General features: G+C 41.7%; 1 protein-coding gene across 1 annotated transcript; it reads right to left on the minus strand.

Moving 5' to 3' along the window:
* Positions 1-8,057: 8,057 nt before the first annotated feature.
* FGFBP1 (fibroblast growth factor binding protein 1) lies at positions 8,058-10,788 on the minus strand. The gene is made up of 2 exons (XM_063158057.1): positions 10,726-10,788; positions 8,058-9,175 (listed from the first exon to the last, which is right to left on the minus strand). The coding sequence occupies exon 2, from the start codon at positions 9,148-9,150 to the stop codon at positions 8,434-8,436; it is 717 nt and encodes a 238-aa protein (XP_063014127.1). The 5' UTR covers positions 9,151-9,175; positions 10,726-10,788; the 3' UTR covers positions 8,058-8,433.
* Between the last annotated feature and the right edge of the window lie 12,671 nt (positions 10,789-23,459).

Raw genomic sequence — 23,459 nt, forward strand, 5'->3', positions numbered from 1 at the left:
CTCTGAAGCTCCTGAGTGGTCTGCCCTGTGGTGCACTGCCCAGATTGTGCCTGTTGTTTGTTGACATACTGTGCACCAGCAGTATGTCTGTCTGGTGACTTAGTACCATATGACTAAACAGAAAGAGAACTTAACAGCCTCCATCAGAGCTCTGGAACATAATACAGCTCCCTCCAGCTCATCATCTGATGGGTCAAACCCAGAGACTCCCAGATTCCATCAAAATATCTTTTCTTATGGCATTAAGAGTTCAGAGGTCAAGTTTTAGGGCATGTTGATAGAGTTCTGAGATCCAGAGGCATTTGTGAAACACCACCACTCCAAATAAAGGAGAGAAAAATAGGACCATGAAATTGGCTAGCCTCAAAGATGCTTCTTACAAACATCAGACATGTTGTGGTCTCTTGCACACCTGTGATTGGTGGATGAAATCTGAGGTGACTCTGATGAGCAGCAGCTTGTCATAGTTGGTTGCAGTAACAAGAACATTTAAACTAGTGAGAACACGCCTAAAGAAAGCCAACATTTCAAGTGTTGCTGCAAACAGTGAAGTTTGTTTCCTCCTGCATTTAAATTAGGAGGAATACTGTGATAGCAGCCACTGGATTAAACTAGCTCACTGCCAATGATTAATTGAACTTTGGGCTGCAGGTGAGTAACACCCTTAAGAACATCCTGTGGCTGCAGCTCTCCTCACAGAGAGCAGCAGGTGCAACTTCCCCAGGATTTTTCCTGTTGAAAGCAGTGAGAAAGCTCAGAGAAGAAGAAAAACTATTCTTATCTTCACTTACTGCGTCTGTTGTTTGGCACATTCAGAATCTGTTATGAAAATTGTTTACCAAAAGTGGTTTCTTAATTAGGCACTGGTGGCAGATATTTTAGATTGATTGACCAATTAAGTCAAAATTGTGTTGTGACTGTCTGAAAAGGTCACAGGTTTTTCTTTAGTTTTAGTTTTAGTATCAGTATTAGTATGGTATAGTATAGTAATGTATTATAATATAGTATAGCTTAATAAAACTTTTGTTCAGCCTTCTGAAACCATAGAGTCAAAGCCCTTTATTCCCCAGCTGGGGTTCACCCAGCATCAATAGTGTCCCACCATCAGGAAACATTGTGAGCCCCCAGCCTAAGAGTGGGAACAACACTCCATTGTAACTGGGTGTCCCAGCCACAAAACCAGCCAGAATGAACACATTTGGATACTTTTGGGCACACAGTGGTTCCCTGGGCAGGTACAGTACCTCTGGTGGGGTCATATGGGCTGGAGTGTGTGCTGAACTCCTGCAGCAGCTGTGCCTTGTATTCATGAAAAAGCCTAAAAGACATGGCCTAAAATCCATGACATATGAGAGTGTGAAAAGAGAGCTGTTGAGGGATAGACACTGATTGTGCCTCTGCTATTTTCTCCTTTGATCCTGTTTTCAATTTTTCAATTAATTCTATTTGCAAGCCCCTAATTATTTGGCCTCCTCTGACTTACTCATCCATAGTTAATTACAGTAGCTATTTCAAAAGATAAAATTAATCCTAAATTATACCCAAAGTTACTTCTGAGCTGTGCTTATGCAAGTCCAGAGGAGCTTCCTCAGCACTGAATAGACAAATAAATGTCCTTGAAAACAGTGCTCTGGTAAATGGGTGGGGCTCAGCAAGAGAACACAAGGCCACTCAAGGAATAGAAATGCAAAGAGAAGTCAAACTCAGCATTCAGGAGATAGGAAGGGTGATATGCAGACCGGTGCTATAAGGAAAGTAAGAGAGTTTTAATCTCCAGATAACCTTTCTATGCTTCCTGAGGGTGAAGCCAACACACAATGGAAATGTCAGCTGTATTCCAGACCTGTTACAAGAGCAAGTATGGGGTGAATTCAGATGAACCATGCAGGTGGGATCACAAGCTCCTCCATTAGCAATCTCTGCTTTCTGTGAATTACACTTTTATTCCACTAAGAATCAGCCCCACAGAATCTCATGTGATCATTTCTGAACATTTCTTTTGCAGGTACATTTTTGCTCCTCTATTTTGAAAAGGTCAACTTTACAAATGTCTACTAATTCTGTAATTTCTACTAGTACTGCTGACATTTGATTGCCTGGTATCTCTCTCCTCACAGTGTAAAGCACTCAGAAATTGTGGGTCACCATTATGAAATAAGGTAAGAAAACAATTTTTAAGGTAATAATAAGTAGGAGGCTCTTTGTATTTGGAGTTTGGCTTTTGAACTGCTAGTGCAGACTCAATTTATATTTTTAAGCCTTACTCACACTGTGAGGGTAAAGATATTCACATTTTCATAGGATTCTGTGGATTGTAGTATAAATGAAACATTTATATGAAAGAATGTTCAAGATAAAACTACTGGATAAGAAAACTGCGTTTCTAATTGTTAATATTTAATCTGCCTCTCTGAAAACATAAATTTTTCTGCTCTTGTTTTTAAACCATCATTTTAAATTTTTTTTTTTAAATATCGTCTCTGTAAATAACTGTTGAAAATTGCCTTAATTATTGATTCTCCTTCAGACCTGGGCGACTTGTAAATATTCTTCCAGTCCCCTGCCTGTGTGAGATGAGCCACACCAGAGCATTGACAGTCAGAGCACGAAGCAGTTTAGGGCAGGGAAGGAAGCTGCATCTGATGGAAATTCCGAGAAGAGCTTGGGCAGCAGAGTGCAATTCCTCTCTGGGCCGTGGCCAGGCTGTCACCAGGCAGAGCCCTCCCTGGCAGGGAGATGGCCTGGAGCTCTGGAGACCCCCACAGGCAGCAGCTGATCCCCGACCCAGCTGGGGCTGTGCACCCCAACGCCCCCCCTGCACCAGCACGGGCAGCCCAAGGGTCCCCGTTCCTTTGGAGACAATATTTCCTCTGGAACTGCACATTATCCAGCATCCCTAGTGATCCAGCTGCTCTGAGCTTACTCCTTAGCTCTCTTCTGTGCCATTGGCACGTGTAAGTGAGGAATGTTCTGCACTTCTGAGTTTAACACCTACCTGGAGGCCTCCCTGCCATCCCTGAGGGCTGCAGGCTTTGAGCAAGCAGTGGGAACAGAGCTGCCATGGCATGTGCATCTGTAGGAATTCAGCTGCTGTGGAATAGCCCAAAAGAAGTGCAAGATCTTTCAGGGAACCACACCAACTCTAGGGTGACTCTAGAGACCACAGCACCTTCAGGCAAAAGATGTAAAGGTAACTTAAATTATTTAAATTATATTCTATTATCTAAGCACACCTATTACATATAATTAGTGCACATATTATGGATGTACAGAACACATTCCTGTTACAGATAATAAGGTAATTCCTTCATTTTAAGACTACTTTTAACATCAAAGGCTCTGGCTGGCTGGAGCAACTCTCTTCCTTGGCATACACAAAACACCACAGAGTACTTGTATGTGCACACTGGTGGATGGTTTGAACATGTCACAGGCTCCCATTATATAATGAAGTCCCTTTGATGTGTCTGTTTGTTGCCTGGAAATCAGTGTGAGACCTACATGTTCCACTGGGAGCTTTGGATTAATTATGTTTATCATTTCCACGTGGGGCCTGGTATGATCTGGGGCCAAGGCAGGCAGTAACTTTGGCTTGATGGGAACATTTCACTGTTCTTCCACTTACTCACTATCACTTCTTTAAAAAACAGGTATTTCCTGGGGGGTTGATGAGCAAATTTGGAAGAAACTGGTGGCTAAATAAAACACATACTTTACGTGGATAACAGTATGTTTCCAAAGAAATCCCTTGTGTGTGAATCCTTGTTTAAGAGATAAGCTGAGCCCTAAGGCATCCTTTCCTGTTACAAAGCTCTGCACACAGGTAAAAGCTGTATGACATGGCCAGTGCCCTCTCTTTATCTGTGACCATATATTGTGTAGTCACAGCAGTGGAAGGAGCAGGAGGGACACACAGGTGCAGTCTGAGCCCTCCGGGCGCCCAGTGCCTGATAACCCTAACCCTCCTAGGAGCCTTGCATGCTGCCTTCTCCTCTCTGGCTCTTTGAAGAGAGGTGATGACTGCAGCCAGGGTTCAGAGTTCCCCTGCTCGGCCGAGGAGGGAGCAGAAAGAAGTTCCAGGATGTTAGAACACAGAAATGCCCCAGGATTTGCAGAATTTATGTGATAACAGGCAGAGGACATGCATGCTCCTGTCAGGAGCATCATCCAAGTGACAAGACTGCAAGAAACACCTGCAGGCTGGAACCTGCTGAATTTCCCATCCTTGAAGCTGGATTTTCCCTTTTGATCAATTCCTGTTGTGGCATCATTGTTGGAATAGCCTGGAGGAACAACCTGTATAATATATTGAATTGGAATGCAAACCCAGCAAAGGCACGAGCGAGGTGCAGCAGCAACCAGCAAGTGTTGAGCTGCCTTGCTCCAGGCAGCATCAGAAAAAAACAAGGCAAAAGTGGAAAAGGGAGGGGAATTTATCCTCCAGGTTCAGCTCTGTGTGCACAGGGAGCATGGCAGTGTGGAATGTGTCCTGTCTGAGCACAGTCCCCACCAGGGTTGGCCAGCTCCAGGTGAGGTGAGATCAGGTGGAAATACCCATTGGGGCCCTGGGGGAAGAGGAGGGTGGGAACTCCTGGGAGCAGCAAGGCTGAGTCACTCAGTTCCGTTCTCCTTCAAGCAGTCAGGCAGCTTTGGAGATCAGATACACAATCTGACCTGTTCCACAGTGGCAAATGAATAAAGGAGCTTGCAAAAGGATTGGAAACTCATTCAAATGAAATGGTGAATAAAAGTGGGCATAAAATACACTGCAGTAAATAGTAATGAATAAAACTTTGAAGGAGCTGCAATTTTACAGATTCTTAAGAAGTGCTGCACTTCCAGAGCTATTTGCCTGACATTAACAATGTCTTCCCATTTCCTAGTGAATACAAAGAAATATGTAACTTTTTCCAGATAAAACCATCATATAGGTTGGTAACTATAGGAGATAACTGTTGGAGAAATTCCAAATTTGCCTCTTCTCTTTTTAAAATAAAATTGATCTTTTGACTCTCCTAAGTTTGAGGAGAGTTTAAGAATTTGCAGGAGTATGTGGGGGTTGAGTCTTTCTAAAGAGAACATGCATCATCTAGAAGAGAAACTCCCTGAAGCTTCATCTCTGCAGATAAAATGAGTTTCCTCTCTTCAAAAGCTCTTTCTTCCCAAGTAAATATTCAAATTATAACACCCAGGGTTGTCTGGAAAACAAACTATATTGCAGAGAAAGTAATCTAATTTTTCACCAAGATACTTCTAATTTCTTTAAAATATCTAGAAGTTAGCTGGATAGCTTCAAGAGCAAATCCATGCAGTTCTTGTGCAGAATGGTCTAATTATGAAGATGGGAGAAAGGAACCACAGGAACTCCAGACCTCTGTCTGGTAGCTGATCAGCCTCTGATATTCTTCCCATGATTGTCAAGGTCATCCAGCCTTCCTGTACTTTATTTCCTCAGGTGTGAAATAGGGATGATTTTTCCATAAGTCACATTAACACTAAGAATGCTGAGACTGTAGGTTTTCAATATGAGGACTTGGACCATGCACTCAGAATTCAAACCCATTCATTGTTCTCCTTCCCTGCAGTCCTGCCTGCCCTGCTAGAAAACGTGTTAGAAAAGTCACCAGCATCAAGTCCTTCAAACATGAAGTTCTGACACAAGGACAGCTGGTGCACCTGGGACAAAGAGTCAGGGAATTGATCTCAGCTGTGAACTTTTGCATAACGAGCAGAGGTTCTAAGGTGAACAATACCAGGAGATGTTTTATGGATGTTAACTAGCTTGACTCCACAATCACCAAAGTCATACTGACTTCAGTCACTCTCTAAATGCCCCAAGGAAAGACTCATATGTGATTGCAGTCAAGTGATTGCTTTGTGGATGTTGCCTGATAAAACACAGGGCTTGGTAGCTGCAATGAGACCTTAGACCCTCTTAGCCACAGAGTTGTGGTCAGTACAATTATAGAACAGGCTGTGATGAAGTTAGACCCCAGATATATTTGCTTCAGACCCTGAAATGTACCCTTCTGAAAAACATTCAAAACTACACTCTCCTGGAGGTAAAAAATTCCAAATTCCATACTTTGGCTGGGACAGTTTTGAGATGTTCACTCTCACCATAGCCCACCTTCTGAGGAAAAAGGCTGCACAGAGATCTCCTTTTTCTGCTGGTGCTCCACACTGTCCTTGCACAACTGCTTGCATTGAAGGTGAAATGCACCCATGAGCTGCTGAGAATGAGCATGTTTTCCTCCTGCAAAGGGCCACACGTGGAGATAAAAGCTGGCCCTGAATGGAAACGAGAAGATGAGGCAGAAGAAATGTAAAGCATCCCTGGAGAGGAACGTGCAGCTCCAGCACGTGGGTCCAGGTGCTGACAGCCCTGCACATGGGGATGGAGCTCACAGCTCTGGAATCCTGGCTGGAATTTGCTCTGGGATGTGTCAGTGGCCCAGTGTGCCTGGCTGGCTGGCAGCCACAGGGAGAGCAGTGCCTTCTGTGAGCAGAGTGATGTGCTTCAGGCAACAAAGTCCTCACTCAGTGCTGCCCAGAGCAGCAGCAGCTGAGGGGAGGTAGGATTGGGTGTTTTCCAAAATATCTGGAGCAAGTAAGCCTCTTAAGTCAGGCCTTCCCAGTGCTCTGGTTATAATCTGGAGCTAATAGAAAGGTGTCTGGATACCAGAGCAGACATTAATAATTAATTACTGTGGTGTGTGATTGCTTGGGCCAAATAAAGCTCCTGATACTTCCTCTGCATTTTTGACTTTCTTATCTCAATCATCTCCTAATGTGAAGGCACAAAGTGTCTAGCAGCTTCAATTTGCCAGCCCTTTCAGCATTTATGTATCTCCTTTAATAACAAAGAACTGGTAGCTGTTTTCCCACCCTTCTTGGCACCAAAATGGCTTTGTCTTGAGCCTCCCAGGTGTTAGTGTTAATGCCCCTTTTTACTGGAATTTTGCTTTTGGTGGGCACCAGTCCAACCAAATTTATCCTGCATGGCCTGGTAACAGGCAGTGTTTCCACTGGGCATGCAGAGACAACATGTTTGGTAAGAAGAATCTCTTTTTTTTGTCATTTTTACTTGGTGAAATACATCTGAATCCTTCTCAAATGCAGTTTGTCTGACTAATAGTAGCATCCCACATTCAACTCATTGCTACCCATCTTAAAACTATTCTGTCAATGACATATTAACAGAAGGAAATTTTCTCAAGAGACAGAAATCCTAGTTTAATTTGCTAGAAATTATCAGGGAATTTTTTTTTCATAAAAACTTCAACTTTCCTCAAGTGGATCACTAGCAAAGACCATACTTCTGTGCTCAGATCCACAAGAAAAGTGTAAGCTGTATTTAAGAAAAGCATAAGTATCTTACAGTTCTTCCAGCTGAATTTTCAAAAATTAGCAAAGATCAGTTGTCATTATTTAGCTTTACATTTTTTAAAATCTTTGTTCTTGGAATTTTGTGGCGGGTTTTTATGTTGTGGGTTTTTGTTTGTTTGCTTGTTTGGGTTTTTTCATTAGACTTCATCTTCAACACAGATGAAGTTTAATGAACAGATAAATATTAGTGTCCTCCATACAGAAAAAATAAAATAATATAGAATTTCAAAAAACCCTGCAGGCAGTGTTGAATATGAGCTGTTTATTTGCTGAGTAAGGGATCCAGTCCTGGGCCTGTGTACAACCTGTATAACTCATTCTAGCCCCTGTTTACCTACCAGAAAGTTGGTACAATGTGCTTCAGACTGTAGGAGAAAAGAGGGAATTGGTGCTGTCAAAGTGTTTTGACATCCTTTGGTGAGATTAAAAACTGAAGATTTGCACACTTATTGACAAGTCAGAAAATTTTGTTGCCCTTCATTACTACCATGATGAAAATCTAACGATAATGTAGCTCGCTATCAAAAGCTGAAGTCTGCAAAGCTGCAGAAGTGTTTTAAAACTACTTTTAAACAACACTTCACATAGATATTCTGGAAACTCATTCTTTGACTAAGATATATTTCACTTATAGAGAAATCTAGTAAAACACAGAGAGAGGGAGGAAATACTTTTAATGTATTTCGAAGTTTATTTTTCTTAATAATTTTTAGGTCGAAAGCATGGTACATTACCAAGAAGTGCATGGCACTGAATTCATCCCTTTGGCTAGCACAGCTCAAAGAGGGCCAAGGAGATGACTGATACACTTCTGCACAGAGCATGTAACATCCACTGGTAACACATCCATTGGGAAGCAATCTGTGGGCACAAAGCATCTATAACATCTTCAAATGTGGCAGTCTGTTGTGTATATACAAAATCAGAAAAATATATTCCTTCTTGCTTATATACACTATAAAACATAAGAATAAAATCTGGAATGGTTTTCAGTAACTTAAAAGAGACCAGACTTTCCTGATTTAGAGCTTTAGAAACACCTCCTCAGCATCGCTTGTCTTGGACCATTGTGATAAAAAAGTTGCAGAAGGAAAGCAAACCTTCTGGACAGTATTCCTCAGCCACCTTTTTCTGGTCAATGTAATCTACATCTTCCACACAGTCTTGAGCACTCTGTTCCAGCCTTTTTTCAGTCACAGAGGCATCTGTTGGAGCCTGAACAACTTCTTTGGTGTGATGCATTGTGTTCTCTCTGGCAGGACCCTCTGCTGTTAGCAGGCTTGAGTGAGTCAGCCTGAGGTGAGCACTTCGTGGGCCTTTCCTGCATAATTTGGATTTTAGTACACTTTTGGGGTCTTGACAAATCTGCTTCTGCTTCTTGAGGGATCGGGAGACTTGTCTCCAGTAGGATTTCTGGTTTGCTGCATACTGTGCACAGCCAGAAGGGTCTCCAGAGAACTCACACCAGAACTCTCTGTCCCCCTGCCGGCACCGCACCTGCACAGTAACAGCGTTTGTGTCCAGCACTGACCACGTGCACTCAGCATTTTCCTTGGTTTCAAACTTGCCTTTAGGAGATGATTTTCCTCCTTTTGATTTCTGCCCCTTTTCATTTCCTTGTTTAGATTCCTTTTGTTTTTTTCCACCATGTTCTATGCCTTGTCTTCCCTTTTTTCTTTCCTTCTGCCTTTCACAGTTGGCCAGGAGCATCTGGGAGACCAGCATCAACACACAAAGGAGTCCAAAGCTTTTGATCCTCATGGTCTCTGTCCTGCCTGGTATCTTCCTTCAAAAAAACCAAAACAATAAAAAACCTTTTCACTTAATGCTATATTACATTTGACAGTTGAAGTTTTTCAGACATGGCATTGCACTGCACTTTGGTACCTATTAAAGTGATGTTATCAGCAAAATGATCTGTCCTTTGTGTAAACAATACCTGGTTTAAATACCATTATGAATTACCCTTGTGAGAGGCTGTGGAGTAACTTTCAGTTACTTTATCTGTGCAATGGGGAACAGAAGAGTCACTGCCAGGGCATGCTACAGCCCAGTGACTGAAGTACCTTAATTAAAATCTTTTCTGCAGTCAGAGAAGAAATTTGGACTTTGGATTTGTCAATCTCAGATGGATATCTTAAATTATAACAATAAAGCAGTTGTTCCCACAATCTCCCATGTTGTGAAATGACTCATAAGCATTTTTGACTCCAACCTCTGGCTATTCTTCAAAAATATCCCAGACAGAAAGGAAACTGTTTGGTTCAAGTTGAGGCAAACTATTTTGTAGGCATCCTGAAAATCCTTGTAATTCACTGGTTATGCCAGTATTTAAATTTGTTCTGAAAAAAATTGGTTGTCTTCGTTGGTTATGGTTGTCTTTCCAGACAGCAAAAAGTAACTCTTGATGCATTCTTTTCCACCTTGACTGCTAGACAAAGAGAACTACCTTTTTGCTGTTGAAGATAACCTGCAGAGTACTGGGCCGCGCTTAAAGCCACCAAATTTCAGGCATAAATGTGCAACTTCAGTTCTGAAATTTAGCTAGTTAGCAAATTATTGTCAAGGTGATCCCTGCATCTGCACAGAGCATGCTTATTTCTGTAGGTGTTTGCCTTTATAAAACAGCTTTCAGGATGAAAGAAGGGCTTAAACCTGGTATTTTGATGATCAAAATCCTAAATGTATTTTTATGTTTCCATCATAGTTATCTCTGTAGCCAAGATTTTGTGTTAGAAAGCAGAAATGAATGTGCAGCCAGGCTAACAAAGAATCTATTTCAGCATTCAGTTATCGGCAAATATTGAAATAATCTAAATACCTAAGTAATCTAAATATCTAAATAATCTAAATTAATGTAAATTAATTTAGAAAGCAGAACACACGGGTAGCAGCTTCTACGAGCAGGCTGTACTTAGTTTTCACTAGACTTGCTTCATGCCCTGTGCCATACCCAAATCTTCCTTCCATGGACCCCTCCTTTGGGAACCTCATGTGGCACTCACGGTTCTGTTGCAAGCACAGCAAACACAGCATTCAGTTATCTGCAAATATTGAAATAATCTAAATATCTAAATAATCTAAATTAATGTAAATTAATTTAGAAAGCAGAATGGACAGGTAGCAGCTTCTATGAGCAGGCTGTACTTAGTTCTCACTCGATTTGCTTCATGCCCTGTACCATACCCAAATCTTCCTTCCATGAACCCCTCTTTGGGACCCTCATGTGGCACTCACGGTTCCATTGCAAGCACAGCAAACACAGCATCAAATGGATCAGGAATTCCCAGTGCCCTCCTGCTGCAGGTGCAAAGGGAAGGTGAGTGCAGTGCATACCTTGCAGGGGCTGGGACACCCAGGCACAGCTCCCGGTGCGATTCCCTCCTCCAGAGGAGCCGGAGCTGCTGCAGGAGCAGCGGGTGTTTTTAAAGGCAGGGACACGCCTTCGGGGCTCCACAGGGATTGTTACAGCACAACAGGACTCTGCAGGGCCATGCTCACCCACCTCTGACACACCTCCCTGGAACAGTGCCAGTCCTCATTCCCAGCACAAAAAAAGCACCTGGCTATGGGGGCGGCAAGGTGAGCTTGCGTAATTTGGGTGTTCCTTTGGCCAAGTCCTTCCCTGCTCTTGAACAATGATAAGAACTTTATCAGATCATGAGCTTCTCTAAAGTCTCTTTTACCAGCTATTGAGGGATGTGTCCTGCAATGCCCTCAACATGTTGCACTGTCATTGTGCTTAGCAGAATTTGATAATGATAATGAAAACAATACCACAAAGCATTTCTAAGTTACCTTTTGAACCTTTTGTTACCCCGTGTCGCAAAAACTGGCACTGAAGAACTTCAAACACCCAAAATAAGGAACTATTTGAGTAGTAAGGAACACCAGTCCAGAGGAGGGCCACTAAGTTTATCAGAGAGCCGCTCTCCTGAGAGCACAGGCTGGGGCAGGAGAGTCAGCTGGAGAAGAGAAGGCTCCAGTGAGATTTTCCAGCAGCCCTTCAGTGCCTAGAGGGGATCTACAAGAGAGCCAGGGAGGCACTTTGTACAGAGCATGTAATAACAGGACAAGGGGTGATGGCTTTAAACTGACAGAGTGTGGGATTAGATAAAATAGGAGGAAGGAAGTTTTTTATAAGGGTGGTAAGACGCTGGATAGATTAACCTGAGAGGTTGTGGACTTCCCATCCCTGGGAATGTTCAAGGCCAGGCTGGATGGGCTCTGAGCAAACTGGTCCAGGGGAAGGTTCCCTGTCCATGGCAGGGGGCTGGAGCTAGATGGCATTTAAAGGTCCCTTCCAATCCAAACCATTCTAGGATTCTCTGATTGTATGACTGCATTTAGGACAGTGTCCATAAGCATGAAACTCAGAAACAAATTCAAACTCCTGCAAAATTAGTGACAGACAGGTCTAAGGTTCAGCTGCACAGCAATGGTCTATGTTCCCCCCTCTCTGCCAGCTTTTGTGTGTGAAAGGTGTGTGTTACATCATTATGGGACCACATTGAAAGAAAAAGCATTAGATAAATCTAAAAACACATTCAGAGCTGGGGAGAGGAGTCCCTCTTTGTAGCTTGGTTGCTTCAGGTTTATGGAAGAAATGTGAGGCATTTGTTGTACGTGCTTGGGGAATATCAGAATAAAAGAAGGTTGCAAGAAGAGAGAAAAGCAGAAACTGGTGTAAGATATAGACAGGCATTCATCTTTGGTTCTTTCCCATCCAGTGTAAATGGAATTATATGAAGGGACAGGGCTATAGGCAAGGCATTGTCTAGACTGGTTTGGCAATGAGGAGACTGTTAACTTTCTTTAAAAAATCACAAACAAAAATTAGGAAGAGAGAGTGCAATTCTGCAACTCATGCAGGACAGAAATGCAGAGAATGGGATGCATTTACTTGAAAACCAAAGAGTTTGATCTGTATATCAGAGCTATCTCCCAAGACACGTCTGCTTTTTGATTGAGTTCAGCCATCACATGTGCCCTGCAACTTTTGATTGGCATGAGTATGTATGAAACTATTTGCAAGAGTCCACTAAATGTGAAAGATTTGTAGTTAACACTGGCAAGGGATGATGAATTAGGGGCAGGGATGACTCAGGGATCAGAAAATAAATAATAATGTGTGGTGGAATGGAATCAGAGAAGTAGGACAATGCAAGAGGTAAGTAAGGCAGACATTGTCATGCCCAGGAATCCTAAACCAATACCCCACAGTAGGCACAGCACCATCTGAAGCATTTAGTATATTGTGGGATCCTCAAAACTGCAGATGCATTAGTGTGGCTGTGTGCTGCAGCTAATGAGCCTCTCATCAGGGCTAATTACCCTGGGGACAGCATAAAACCAAAGGGCCATGCTAAACTCATGTTCTGGTACTAATTTAGGTGCAGTTTTAACATGCCCGATTACTTGGGTAAACATAGTATAAATTAAAATATTGGCAGATGAGGGTATAGGTTCAGCTATGAGAGCTTTGAGCAAGCTGCTCTTTTGGCAAGGGACTGCCAAAGCCAAAACCCTCACCAAACTGCCAAAACCCTCAGCAAGCCAAAAACCTCACCAAACCACCTTCCTACTGCAGCTGAACTATGTGTCCAGACAGGTAAGAGAGGGAGGTTACAAGTATTGAAGAACCATGGGAAATGTGACCAAGCGCTGATTTACAGGAAGGAGCTATGTGTTCCTGTTCCAGCTCTGTCACACACTTTCTCAGAGATATTCACTAGGAGATGCCAGATGTTCTTCACCTGGAAAGGGAATGTTCTTGCAGGTGATGTTGCAACAATTTTTTTGTCTGCATTTACAAAATGCCATTTATTGGTGACATTAACCACAAGGTATTGAAAATATTTAAGCACTCCACCATTCATCACTTTCAAAATTCCCTGTTTTGATGGCTTTGACAAGCAAAATAAGTTTCAATGTCAGTGTTAGTTCAGCTGCTCCATTTTCAATAGGACATATGAGCCTACTTCACAAAAATGGGGGAGGACAGGTGGAGAAAAGGCTGCAAAAGTGAAAATCTGCTTTCTGTTCCTTTGGTGCTCCCTCCCTGAGCTTGTGGCAAGCTGGACATGTCAGCTCTTCCCATCTGTGGTGTGCAGGAGCTTCTCTAGAGTTCTGCAGTCAGGTGTTTGTTGACATGGGCACCATCATCTTTGAGATAATCTGTCTGAGCCAGCTGGAGCTCCTGCCTGACCTGCTTAGATGATTTAAAAATCTCAGGAAACCAAGATTTACATATTTAGGTGCATAAAAAGCAGCCTCAGCCTATGGAGGTTGGTCTGGACATCAGGGAGTTTTATTGCTATGCCCTCAGAATACCTTTTTTGTTTGGTTGTTATTAGATATTAACAGATGCTTTGTGGATGTCTCCTACTTACCTGGCATGTAGTACACATTCATCCTGTACCTCAGAAATCCTTCTGGGAGCTGTGCTATCAGGTGATCAGAACAGCCACTTCCTTCAATTTTCATCTTTAAAAGAAAGTACACAAAATTAAATTATGAGCTCAATTTCTTAGATGCTTAATTAGTACCTAATTGCCAACAAAAAAGTTGATGCAAAAACCTGTTTATAATATCATTTCCAAAAAAGCATTTTGTCCTTTCTGTCATGCACATCTTAAAATACCCCTTAGTTGTGCCCTTTGCTGGGCTGAAATGCTGTTTGCTTGTAAACTGCATGCACAGATTTGCCCCAGAACAAACAGTGCAGACAATTCATCAAAAGACAATTTGATCCATGCAACAAATGGCAAAGCTGAACAGCCAATTTGGCAAGGTAAAACTTATGGAAAGCTGTTTAGTTATTAAAATAAAAAGGCATGGGAAAAAATTGGCAACACTGGCAAATAAATGTAGTCATTGAGAATTACAAACATAGACACTCAAATCCCAGTGTAAATTCTGTATGGAAAATCTCAGACCAGAGATACTCCTGTGCCTTTTGTCTCAAATTTCAGACAGGTAATTAGCATCTTTAGTTTTTCATCAGAAGTGTTATAATTAAATCAATAATTAAATTCTGCTGTTTAAGCAAAGAGAAGAAGAGGTTTCATGCTTATTATTATGTTACGATTCATTGGTGTGGAAGAAGCACAGTATTTTCTCAGCTAGTTCTTATTGCTGCTTAAATATTATCCACATATATGTATTTTTTATATAGGAAATTATTATCATTTATACTATTAGTTGCAGTGGTGCATTATTTGCAAACTGCAGTTTCATGTGGTGTCTTCTCTGTGACATCAAGAGGCTCCTGTTCATTCATAGCTTTTTCCTCACAGAATAAAAACTAAATTTTATAAACAAACAGTAAAACTTTTGTATATAAAATTTATATTTTTATATTATATATAATATAATATAAAAATATAATATAAAAATATAATATAAAAATAATATAATAAATATAATATAAATATATAAATATAATATATAAAAATAATATAATAAATATAATATAAAATAATATAAAATATAATATAAAAATATAATACCATATAAATAATATATAATATATAATAATATATAGTATATTGATTATATTATATTATATTATATTATATTATATTATATTATATTATATTATATTATATTATATTATATTATATTATATTATATTATATTATATTATATTATATTATATTATATTATATTATATTATATTAATTTTATTATATTTATAAAATTTATATTTATAATATTTATTTGTGAATAGTAAATGGTTGATTGGACTCCTTTGACCATCTAAAAATAAGGTTCCATAGAATATCAGCCATTTGTCAGTCATCAGTGTGGCAACAAGATGTTTTTCTCTGTGCAAATGCTCAGGCAGAATGAATTAAAACAGACCCAGGATCAGTGATGTGAAGAGCTGCTTACATTTCAAATTAAGGTCCATCAGTTCTGTCAATTCAATTCAATACAAGCACTCAATTTGTGGTGTCTAGGCACATACATCATCAATATGGAATTCTGGCTGTGATTAAAACCAAGCAGCCAGTTCTGGTGCTGTTCACTAACCAAACACAGCAGGCCCAGGCTGTAGGTGCCATCACTTCTGCAGGAATTCCTGCTGAAGGACCAAGTGTGTCCATGGACAGGAGTGGCGGCCCCAGCTCTGCCCCCCGAGCAGTCACTGTGTGCAGGGACTGAGGGCTGCTCTGAGGGCTGCTCTGAGGGCTGCACTGAGGGCTGCTCTGAGGGCTGCTCTGAGGGCTGCACTGAGGGCTGCTCTCTGGCTCTCCCATCCCTGGGGAACAAGGACTGAGGGCTGCTCTCTGGCTCTCCCATCCCTGGGTGAACAAGGACTGGGGGCTGCTCTGATGGCTGCTCTCTGGCTCTCCCATCCCTGGGGAACAAGGACTGAGGGCTGCTCTGAGGGCTGCTCTCTGGCTCTCCCATCCCTGGGGAACAAGGACTGAGGGCTGCTCTCTGGCACTCCCATCTCTGGGTGAACAAGGACTGAGGGCTGCTCTCTGGCTCTCCCATCCCTGGTGAACAAGGACTGAGGGCTGCTCTCTGGCTCTCCCATCCCTGGGTGAACAAGGACTGAGGGCTGCTCTCTGGCACTCCCATCCCTGGGGAACAAGGACTGGGGGCTGCTCTCTGGCTCTCCCATCCCTGGGTGAACAAGGACTGAGGGCTGCTCTCTGGCTCTCCCATCCCTGGTGAACAAGGACTGAGGGCTGCTCTCTGGCTCTCCCATCCCTGGGTGAACAAGCTTCAGGCAAGGAGCTGAAACTCCATTTCCTGCTCGACTGTGTGAGCTGAGGAGTAACAAAAGGCAGTGAGCTATCAGCCCTGAGTGCCGCAGCCCTGTCACACAGCAATAAAATACTTGTCTCGCAGGCAGAGACACCTTCACCAGCTCTTGTGCATCTCCCTGCCTGTGCCCAACACGGCAGAAAATGATTCCATGGCCTACTGGCCTTTCTCTGGAAGGGGCTGTTTAATTTAAAATGTAGTGATGGTTTCAGTCCACTGAGGTCTGCTAATTAATTATTCTACATGGAGGCACAGTTATTTGAAAGAAGTGGAAGCAAACTCATCAGTTAACAATTTTCAGTTACTTCTGACCTGGGATTAAATTCATATTAGTTAAATAAAGATTTTAAAAAGGCATCATTGAGATGCCTCTCTTCATTGAGACTTTAACACCATCCAATTATTTCACAAGCTGGCCAAAACTGACAACTGAATTTGGCAGAACAGCACCCACATGAAAACCAATATCATGAAACCCAAATAAAAAGAAACAAACACTATTTAATTCAAACAAGTATTAACTGTAAGTAAATCAAAGAACAACAGAAATCAAATGATTGTTTTATGTTTTTAAGCTAATTTTAAAAGAGCAATTTACAAGATTAAATAGTAAGGTTATTTTATAGCAAACTCCAGTTCATGCAGAGGTTCACATTTACATTTAAGAACTAAATTCCTCAAACATTAGTAAATTCAGTGAAAGCTGCTGCTTCATATAGTGGCTATCTCTATGTGAAATTAGCAGCTTAATAATTTTATCTGTCATTTTTAAGCCCAGTATTACTGTTTACCTTCTTCATCTATGAAGCCAGTAGTTTTTACTTGTGGTGCTTCTTTATTTACGTGATGCATTATCCTGGCAGCGTTCTGATTTAGAGATCCTGGCATTCGTTGCCACCAAGGTTCTGCTCCCAGCTCCTGTGTGCACTCAGCAGTGGCTGACCTGTCACTGAGCTGCTCTCTGACCCTGCTGGAGCAGGCAGAGCTCGCTCCCAGACCTGCAGAGCACTGCTCTGTCTCTGCAGGCAAGGACAGCGGGGTTTCCACAAAAACACAGCTGGGTTTGACTCATTCAAGCAGATCCAAGCCCGTGATGGTCATCAGGAATGTTTCTGAAATAGTGAGGAAATTCCTCTTGTTTAATGAGATAATACAGAGAAAAAAACTTTTACATTAAAGAGAACACCCAAAATTTTGATGCTAAATGGAGCTTACAAAGGGTTTTGCCTTGGCAGGAGGAGGCCTTCTGAATTCAAACAAGGAAAATTTGAAATGTCTCCTCTCCCTTAATTTTATTGTGGAAGTATGTCAGACTGACCTTATAAAAGTTTGCTTGACATTGAAACAATTCAAAGAAGTATAAATATTTGCCATTAAATAAACATGATTATCCTCTTCTATACAGGACCTTAAATGCTGATGCTATGATAAGAATGATTGCTGGTATACAAGACACAAGAGTTGGTGGTAAATATATTAAAATCTAAGCAGAGCCTAAGATTTTGATTGTTTCTGATAATGCTGCAGGATCACCAAATAAGAGATGGTATTTGATAGATAAAAAACCCAGAACTGTTTTTTCTTCTTCTGAGGATTTATCTTTCACAGAATACAGGGGATACATTTTATATAGAAAGAAAAAAAGTCTCATAATAAAAATAACATGAAATAAAAGGCTATTAGACTGAAATGTGTTTCATAGTGATCTTTCCAATATCTGTAAGGACTTACCTGAAAACCTGAATTTGTATATTTTCATTTACTTTTGGCTCTAATACAAGTTAATCACATCTCTACCTTAAGCACAGCTAAACATTCTCCAAGAACAGTAATTTCAAAGTCCTGTGGTTTTATTTGAGCAGGTTGGCTGCTAGATATATTAGCACAGATTCATGATATTCAGGACAGGCTCAAGTTGGTTTGGCAGCCAGGGGAAAACACTGATTGCTGTCTTGCTCTGCTAAGAGTTCCACAGCTTAGAGCACTGCAAGAGCCTCTCTGTCTGATCAGAAATACAATCAGACAAAGGATGGAACTCTTACAGAGAGATGAGATGAAGTGAGTAAAATGACAACAAGATGCCACAGTAAATTATTGACTGACTTTAGTCAGCTCAGGGTAATTGCAAGTCATGCACTTATGAGAAGGCAGAAATGGAAACATTGCATGAAATCATCAGACAGCATCAGTGGAACACAAGGGATGGTCCTGCTCCCCCCAAGCCCTGAGCCTGGTGCTGCTGCAGCCCCTTCCAGCTGTGATGAGAGCCTGAGCTCTCTGTAAAGCACTGCAGGGAAAAGGTGCCCATATGCTTCCAGCTGAAAAGCAGAAAAACATTTTTGCATTAAGGCAATGCTTGTAGAGTTACTTCAGGAGGATGAAGGTAAGAAATGAGATTCAGCCCTCTTCTAGTTACAATCCAGCTTCTCATAAAGGTAAGATTTATTTTTCTTAGTGGGAAATTTAAATTACTTAGGTATTTGTTTTGGGATTTTTTCTGATGTATGCACTGGTCAGTACTGAATTACTTTGTGTAGACACAGCAGGAATACTAATTGATCCTGCCTAGGTGAAGGGAACCAAGATCAGCAAAGGAAGTATGGAACATTTCAAATACTGACTAGATCAGTGGTGAAATTCTTCCACACTGTGAAGTTGTTGTAAAGTGACACAAGGATCAACATTAATGGAGTTGAAGACAGAGTGTGTACAGGCCAAGATGTGGTAAAACAGAGAGACATTCTTCCATAGCTGCTGACAACTTCTTCTGAGGTTGTGTCTGATCTGTAAACCACATGTGATCTGAACCTTTTACTTTCAGAAATCAAAGGCACTTGGATTTCCTTTCTAGTTTTACTCTAATGCAGTCCTGGTCACAATACATGGACTTTCAAAAGTCTGGTAATTATATCAGTGATAACTCTGGTCTTCATCTACTCTCATGACCCTTCCTATATAGCTTAAGTCTGTAAATAAATTAAGCTGTATCAATAAATATATATGTGCACATATATAATTAATATAATGTAATGTAATGTAATGTATAACATATTATATTATATTATATTATATTATATTATATTATATTATATTATATTATATTATATTATATTATATTATATTATATTATATTATATTATATTATATTATATTATATTATATTATATTATATTATATTATATTATATTATATTATATTATATTATATCTATAATGTAATAGGCATTGAACAAATTCTTTCTTTCTTTTATGGTCATCAATATTAGTGCTTTTATTTGTGAATTTGTTGAAAAGACTGTTGCGTATTCTGTGTGGAGAGAGAAGAATGGATGGTTCCACCTTGACTAAGAAACCATACTGCATAAACTCTCTTGAGTTTATCACTGCCTTATAATTTTAGGACTGGTTCCAAGCACAGCAAGATGTTTCTAGCACTTGCTATGGAATAAACATGCATTCCATGCACACTTTTTAAGTACAGTGGGAAAATGGAAACAGGAACCAAGAAATTGTTCCAGGAAAAGGAAACCAGGAAAGAGGAGAGGAAAACCAGGGACTTGGTGGTGTAGGAGACTGTGCTGGGTCTGGCTGGGAGGGATGCAGCTTTTTATAGCAGCCCATATGGTGCTGTGTTTCAGTGAGTGACTAGAGCAGTGCCAACAGCATGCCCGTGTTTCTGCTGTCACTGAGCAGCACAAGGGCCTTCTCTGTGTCCCACTGTGCCCCTTTCTCAAGGGGTGTGCCAGGGCCAGGGCAGGAGAGCTGACCCCAGGGATGTTCCATGCTGCAGGTCACTGCCCACAGCAGTCAAACTGGGGCTTGTCCCTCCAGAGTAACCCAGCTTGAGACTCAGTGGGCACCAGCCTGCTTGGGGGAGGTGTAAAGAAAATGTCTTTGCATCACTTGCTGTTGTTTCTCCCCTTTTCCTTCACTTATTATAATGTATTTACCTCTGCCCACATTCCTCCCTCTCTATTTCTCTCCCAGTTCTCTCCCCCATCTCACTGGAGAAGGAGAGTGAGTGGCTGTGGGAGGCTTCACTGATGCCTGGGCTCACCCATCACAGACACATAAATCCTGCAAATAAATAACAGGAATTTTTATTTCAGTGGATTCCAGGCGAAAAGGAACCAACACAGGGTTCACTCCCAGAGCTTTTCTGTCACTAAAAAATGCTGATGTCCAAGCTGCATTGGCACTGCCTTGGCTCCTAAACCCCAGCATTATCCCAGCAAAGACAACAGGAAGGTGCAGTCACAGTTGTAACAACTATTTGACTGAGTTAGATTATTCCTTCTTCTTTTGAAGAAGCTATTTCAGCTCCATAGAAAAAGTGGCCTTGGGCTAACACAAGCTATCCCTCCACAAGGCAGGTCAGCTCCAAAATGTGACCTGACCACTGGCAGGATTAGCCATGAAGTTCATCCTCCATGATCCTTGGGTCTTCCCTGAAACCCAGCATAAGCTGCAAGGCTCCAGAGCTCACATCTGGAAGGGGCTCTGAAAACTCCTGCTGGAAGCTCAGCAAGGCAGAATAAAGACCACAGAGTCTGCATTTCACAGCTGCTGTGTGGGCTGGCAGCTCCCAGCACTTCCACATCTGACACAGCCTCTGAGAGCACAAAGAAAGGACAAGGAAATGGAAAAATCTTATTTGCCATTCTCATTTTACTGATCTCAGCAGGTTCAGCTATGTGGTGAATAGAAGCCAAAGAAAAAAAGTAAATAAGTTTCCTCATCCATCTTTCTGAGTTTTAATGCAACTTGTCAGGGTCAGCAAAAGCTGAAAGGATGCACATACCTCAACATTTATGATAGATTTGGGGGTTGCTCAGTTAACTTAGAGAAGACATGACATCTCTTGGATCATTTCTAACTCTACAGCTCCTCCATGTGGAGACCATCAACAGACAAGAAATTAATAATCCTAAACATTAGGTATTAATACATTTCTAATGGTTTTGCAGAGAGCTAGAAATATTCTAAATATTTAGGATTTTTTTATGAGTATTTAGGAATAATTCAGTCCTTTTCAGCCAGAACTTTTATGAAAATGAGTGAAAAGCAGTGCATCAGAATATCACTGCTGAAGGTGCAGCATTGCAATTTCAATTCCAGTTTAAATTACCACTTTCCCCTCTGATATAACATGAATGCACCAAGTGTCCTTTTACTCATTTTTAATTCTATTTGTTCTTCTGTGTAGAGGAATCTCACATCGATGTCCTGCTTCATGCCATCAGGAAATTCAGGGACTTTTCTCCTGCAGTAGGTAAAGAGGACCTGAGTTAACAAACCTGTTGGTTGGGAACAGGGCTGAGGGCTGTACCTGTTAAAGAACAGCATTCCCATAACCACTTCCCACTTTTTCCATCCTCAGCCTTCAGAATCTGAGTCATAAACTGTTTAAAACAATCTTTAATTACTAGATAGTGAGTGCTATATGTGTATGATTGATGACACAGGCCAAATGACTGCAGGTTCTGCAGAGGGATCTGGACAGGCTGGATCAGGGGGCTGAGCTCAGTTTTATGAGGTTCAACAGGGCCAGGTGCCAGGTCCTGCCCTTGGTCACAACAACCCCAGGCAGTGCCACAGGCTGGGGCAGAGTGGCCGGAAAGCTGCCTGGTGGAAAAGGACCTGGGGGTGCTGGTGACAGTGACTGAACACGAGCCAGCTGTGCCCAGGTGGCCAAGATGGCCAGTGACACCTGGTTTGTTTCAGAAATAATCTGGCCAACAGGACCAGGGCAGTGATTGTCCCTGTCCTGGGCACTGGTGAGGCCACACCTCAAATCCTGTGCTCAGTTTGGGGCCCTCACTGCGAGGAAGATGCTGAGGGGCTGGAGCATGTCCAGAGATGAGCAGTGGAGCTGGGGAAGGGTCTGGAGCAGAAGTTCCATGAGGAGCAGCTGAGGAAGGTGGGAGTGTTTAGTGTGGAGGAAAGGAGGCTCAGGGGAGTCCTTATCACTCTTTAGAACTCCCTGAAAGGAGGTGGTAACCAGGTGAGGGTGGCCTCTGCTTCCAGGTAACAAGTGACAGAACAGGAGGTCATAGCCACAAGTTCTGCCACAGGTTTAGATTGGATATTGGGAAAAATTTCTTCACTGAAAGGTTGGTCAGGTACAGGTACAGACAGTACAGGTACAGACTGCCCAGGGAAGTGGTGGGATCACCACCCCTGAAAGTGTTCAAAAGCCATGTCACGTGGCACTTGGGGATGTGGTTTACTGGTGAACAGTGGTGCTAGGTCAGGTCTTCACCTCAGATCTGAAAATAAATGGAGCTACCCAATTCCTTTTGACAATGGTATTTTACAGTGTAGTTGAGCTCAGCAAAGTACCCTTAGACCTGCCTCATTTCAGCACCACTAAAAGTCTAAAACTGCTCCAAAGTAGGTCAAGCTGCTGACTGAAGTGTTCTGTATGGTCTACACCTGAACAGGGCTCAATGGCTGACCCACTGCTGTGGTGAGACGGGTCAAGAATAAAAACTGCAACATTTGGACAGCTTCTGAAAAGACAAAAAGAGATTTTTGAAGGTCAACAAAACTAATGAAATTATTTCACAAAATAATTTAAACCATAATTTATTTAAGTATTACATAAAGGGTAAAAGCCACTTTATTCATTGCTGTCTTCTTGCCATATAGACACTTGTAAATTTTAGTTTTGGAATAATCAGTGAAACCTTGGCATCATCAAAGGCCCTTTCCTGTTAACCCATCATTGTGTTCTCTGTTGAGCCAGCTACTCCAGACTAGCTGCTTAGTATTTGTACAAAGCTTTTTTAAAATATAAAACCACTAGGTTTTAAATATTATTTTTGTTCCTCTCCTTATCAGCTTTTTGTTCCTTCTCCAAATCATTATATTCAAGGTAATGAACGGAAAGAAGTGAAGAGTAATGGTTTTAATTAAGTATAAGCTTAACTAAACCAGAGAAATACTGCTGCATTCAGATGGGAGATTTGTACTAAAGCCATTGTAAATTTCTGGAGTGTAAGAAACAGGGGGTCTTCTCAGTGTCTCTCTGAGAGCACCCACGTTGGAGTGGGGTGAGAGGGGAGGATGGGGGCAGCACTCCTGCCCTCCTGCTGGGCTGTTTGGCAGAGGAAATGGAGAGGTCAGAGCCTGAATTTTTCTCACCATTTCCTTCCTTGTGGAGCTCCTAGCCTAGTCCCTAGGCACATTCCTCACTTCATTACGGCTGCATTTGTTGGAGTGCCCTCATGTTACACCAGTAAGACAAATAAAGGGGCGACCAATGTCAGCACCAGCACATTAATTTTT

The sequence above is a fragment of the Melospiza melodia genome, chromosome 5 (assembly GCF_035770615.1).
Source record: "Melospiza melodia melodia isolate bMelMel2 chromosome 5, bMelMel2.pri, whole genome shotgun sequence".
Lineage (NCBI taxonomy): Eukaryota > Metazoa > Chordata > Aves > Passeriformes > Passerellidae > Melospiza > Melospiza melodia.

Bases quoted from the DNA above. Each gene is read 5' to 3' on its own strand.
- FGFBP1 (XM_063158057.1), bottom strand. From the start codon at position 9,150: ATGAGGATCAAAAGCTTTGGACTCCTTTGTGTGTTGATGCTGGTCTCC.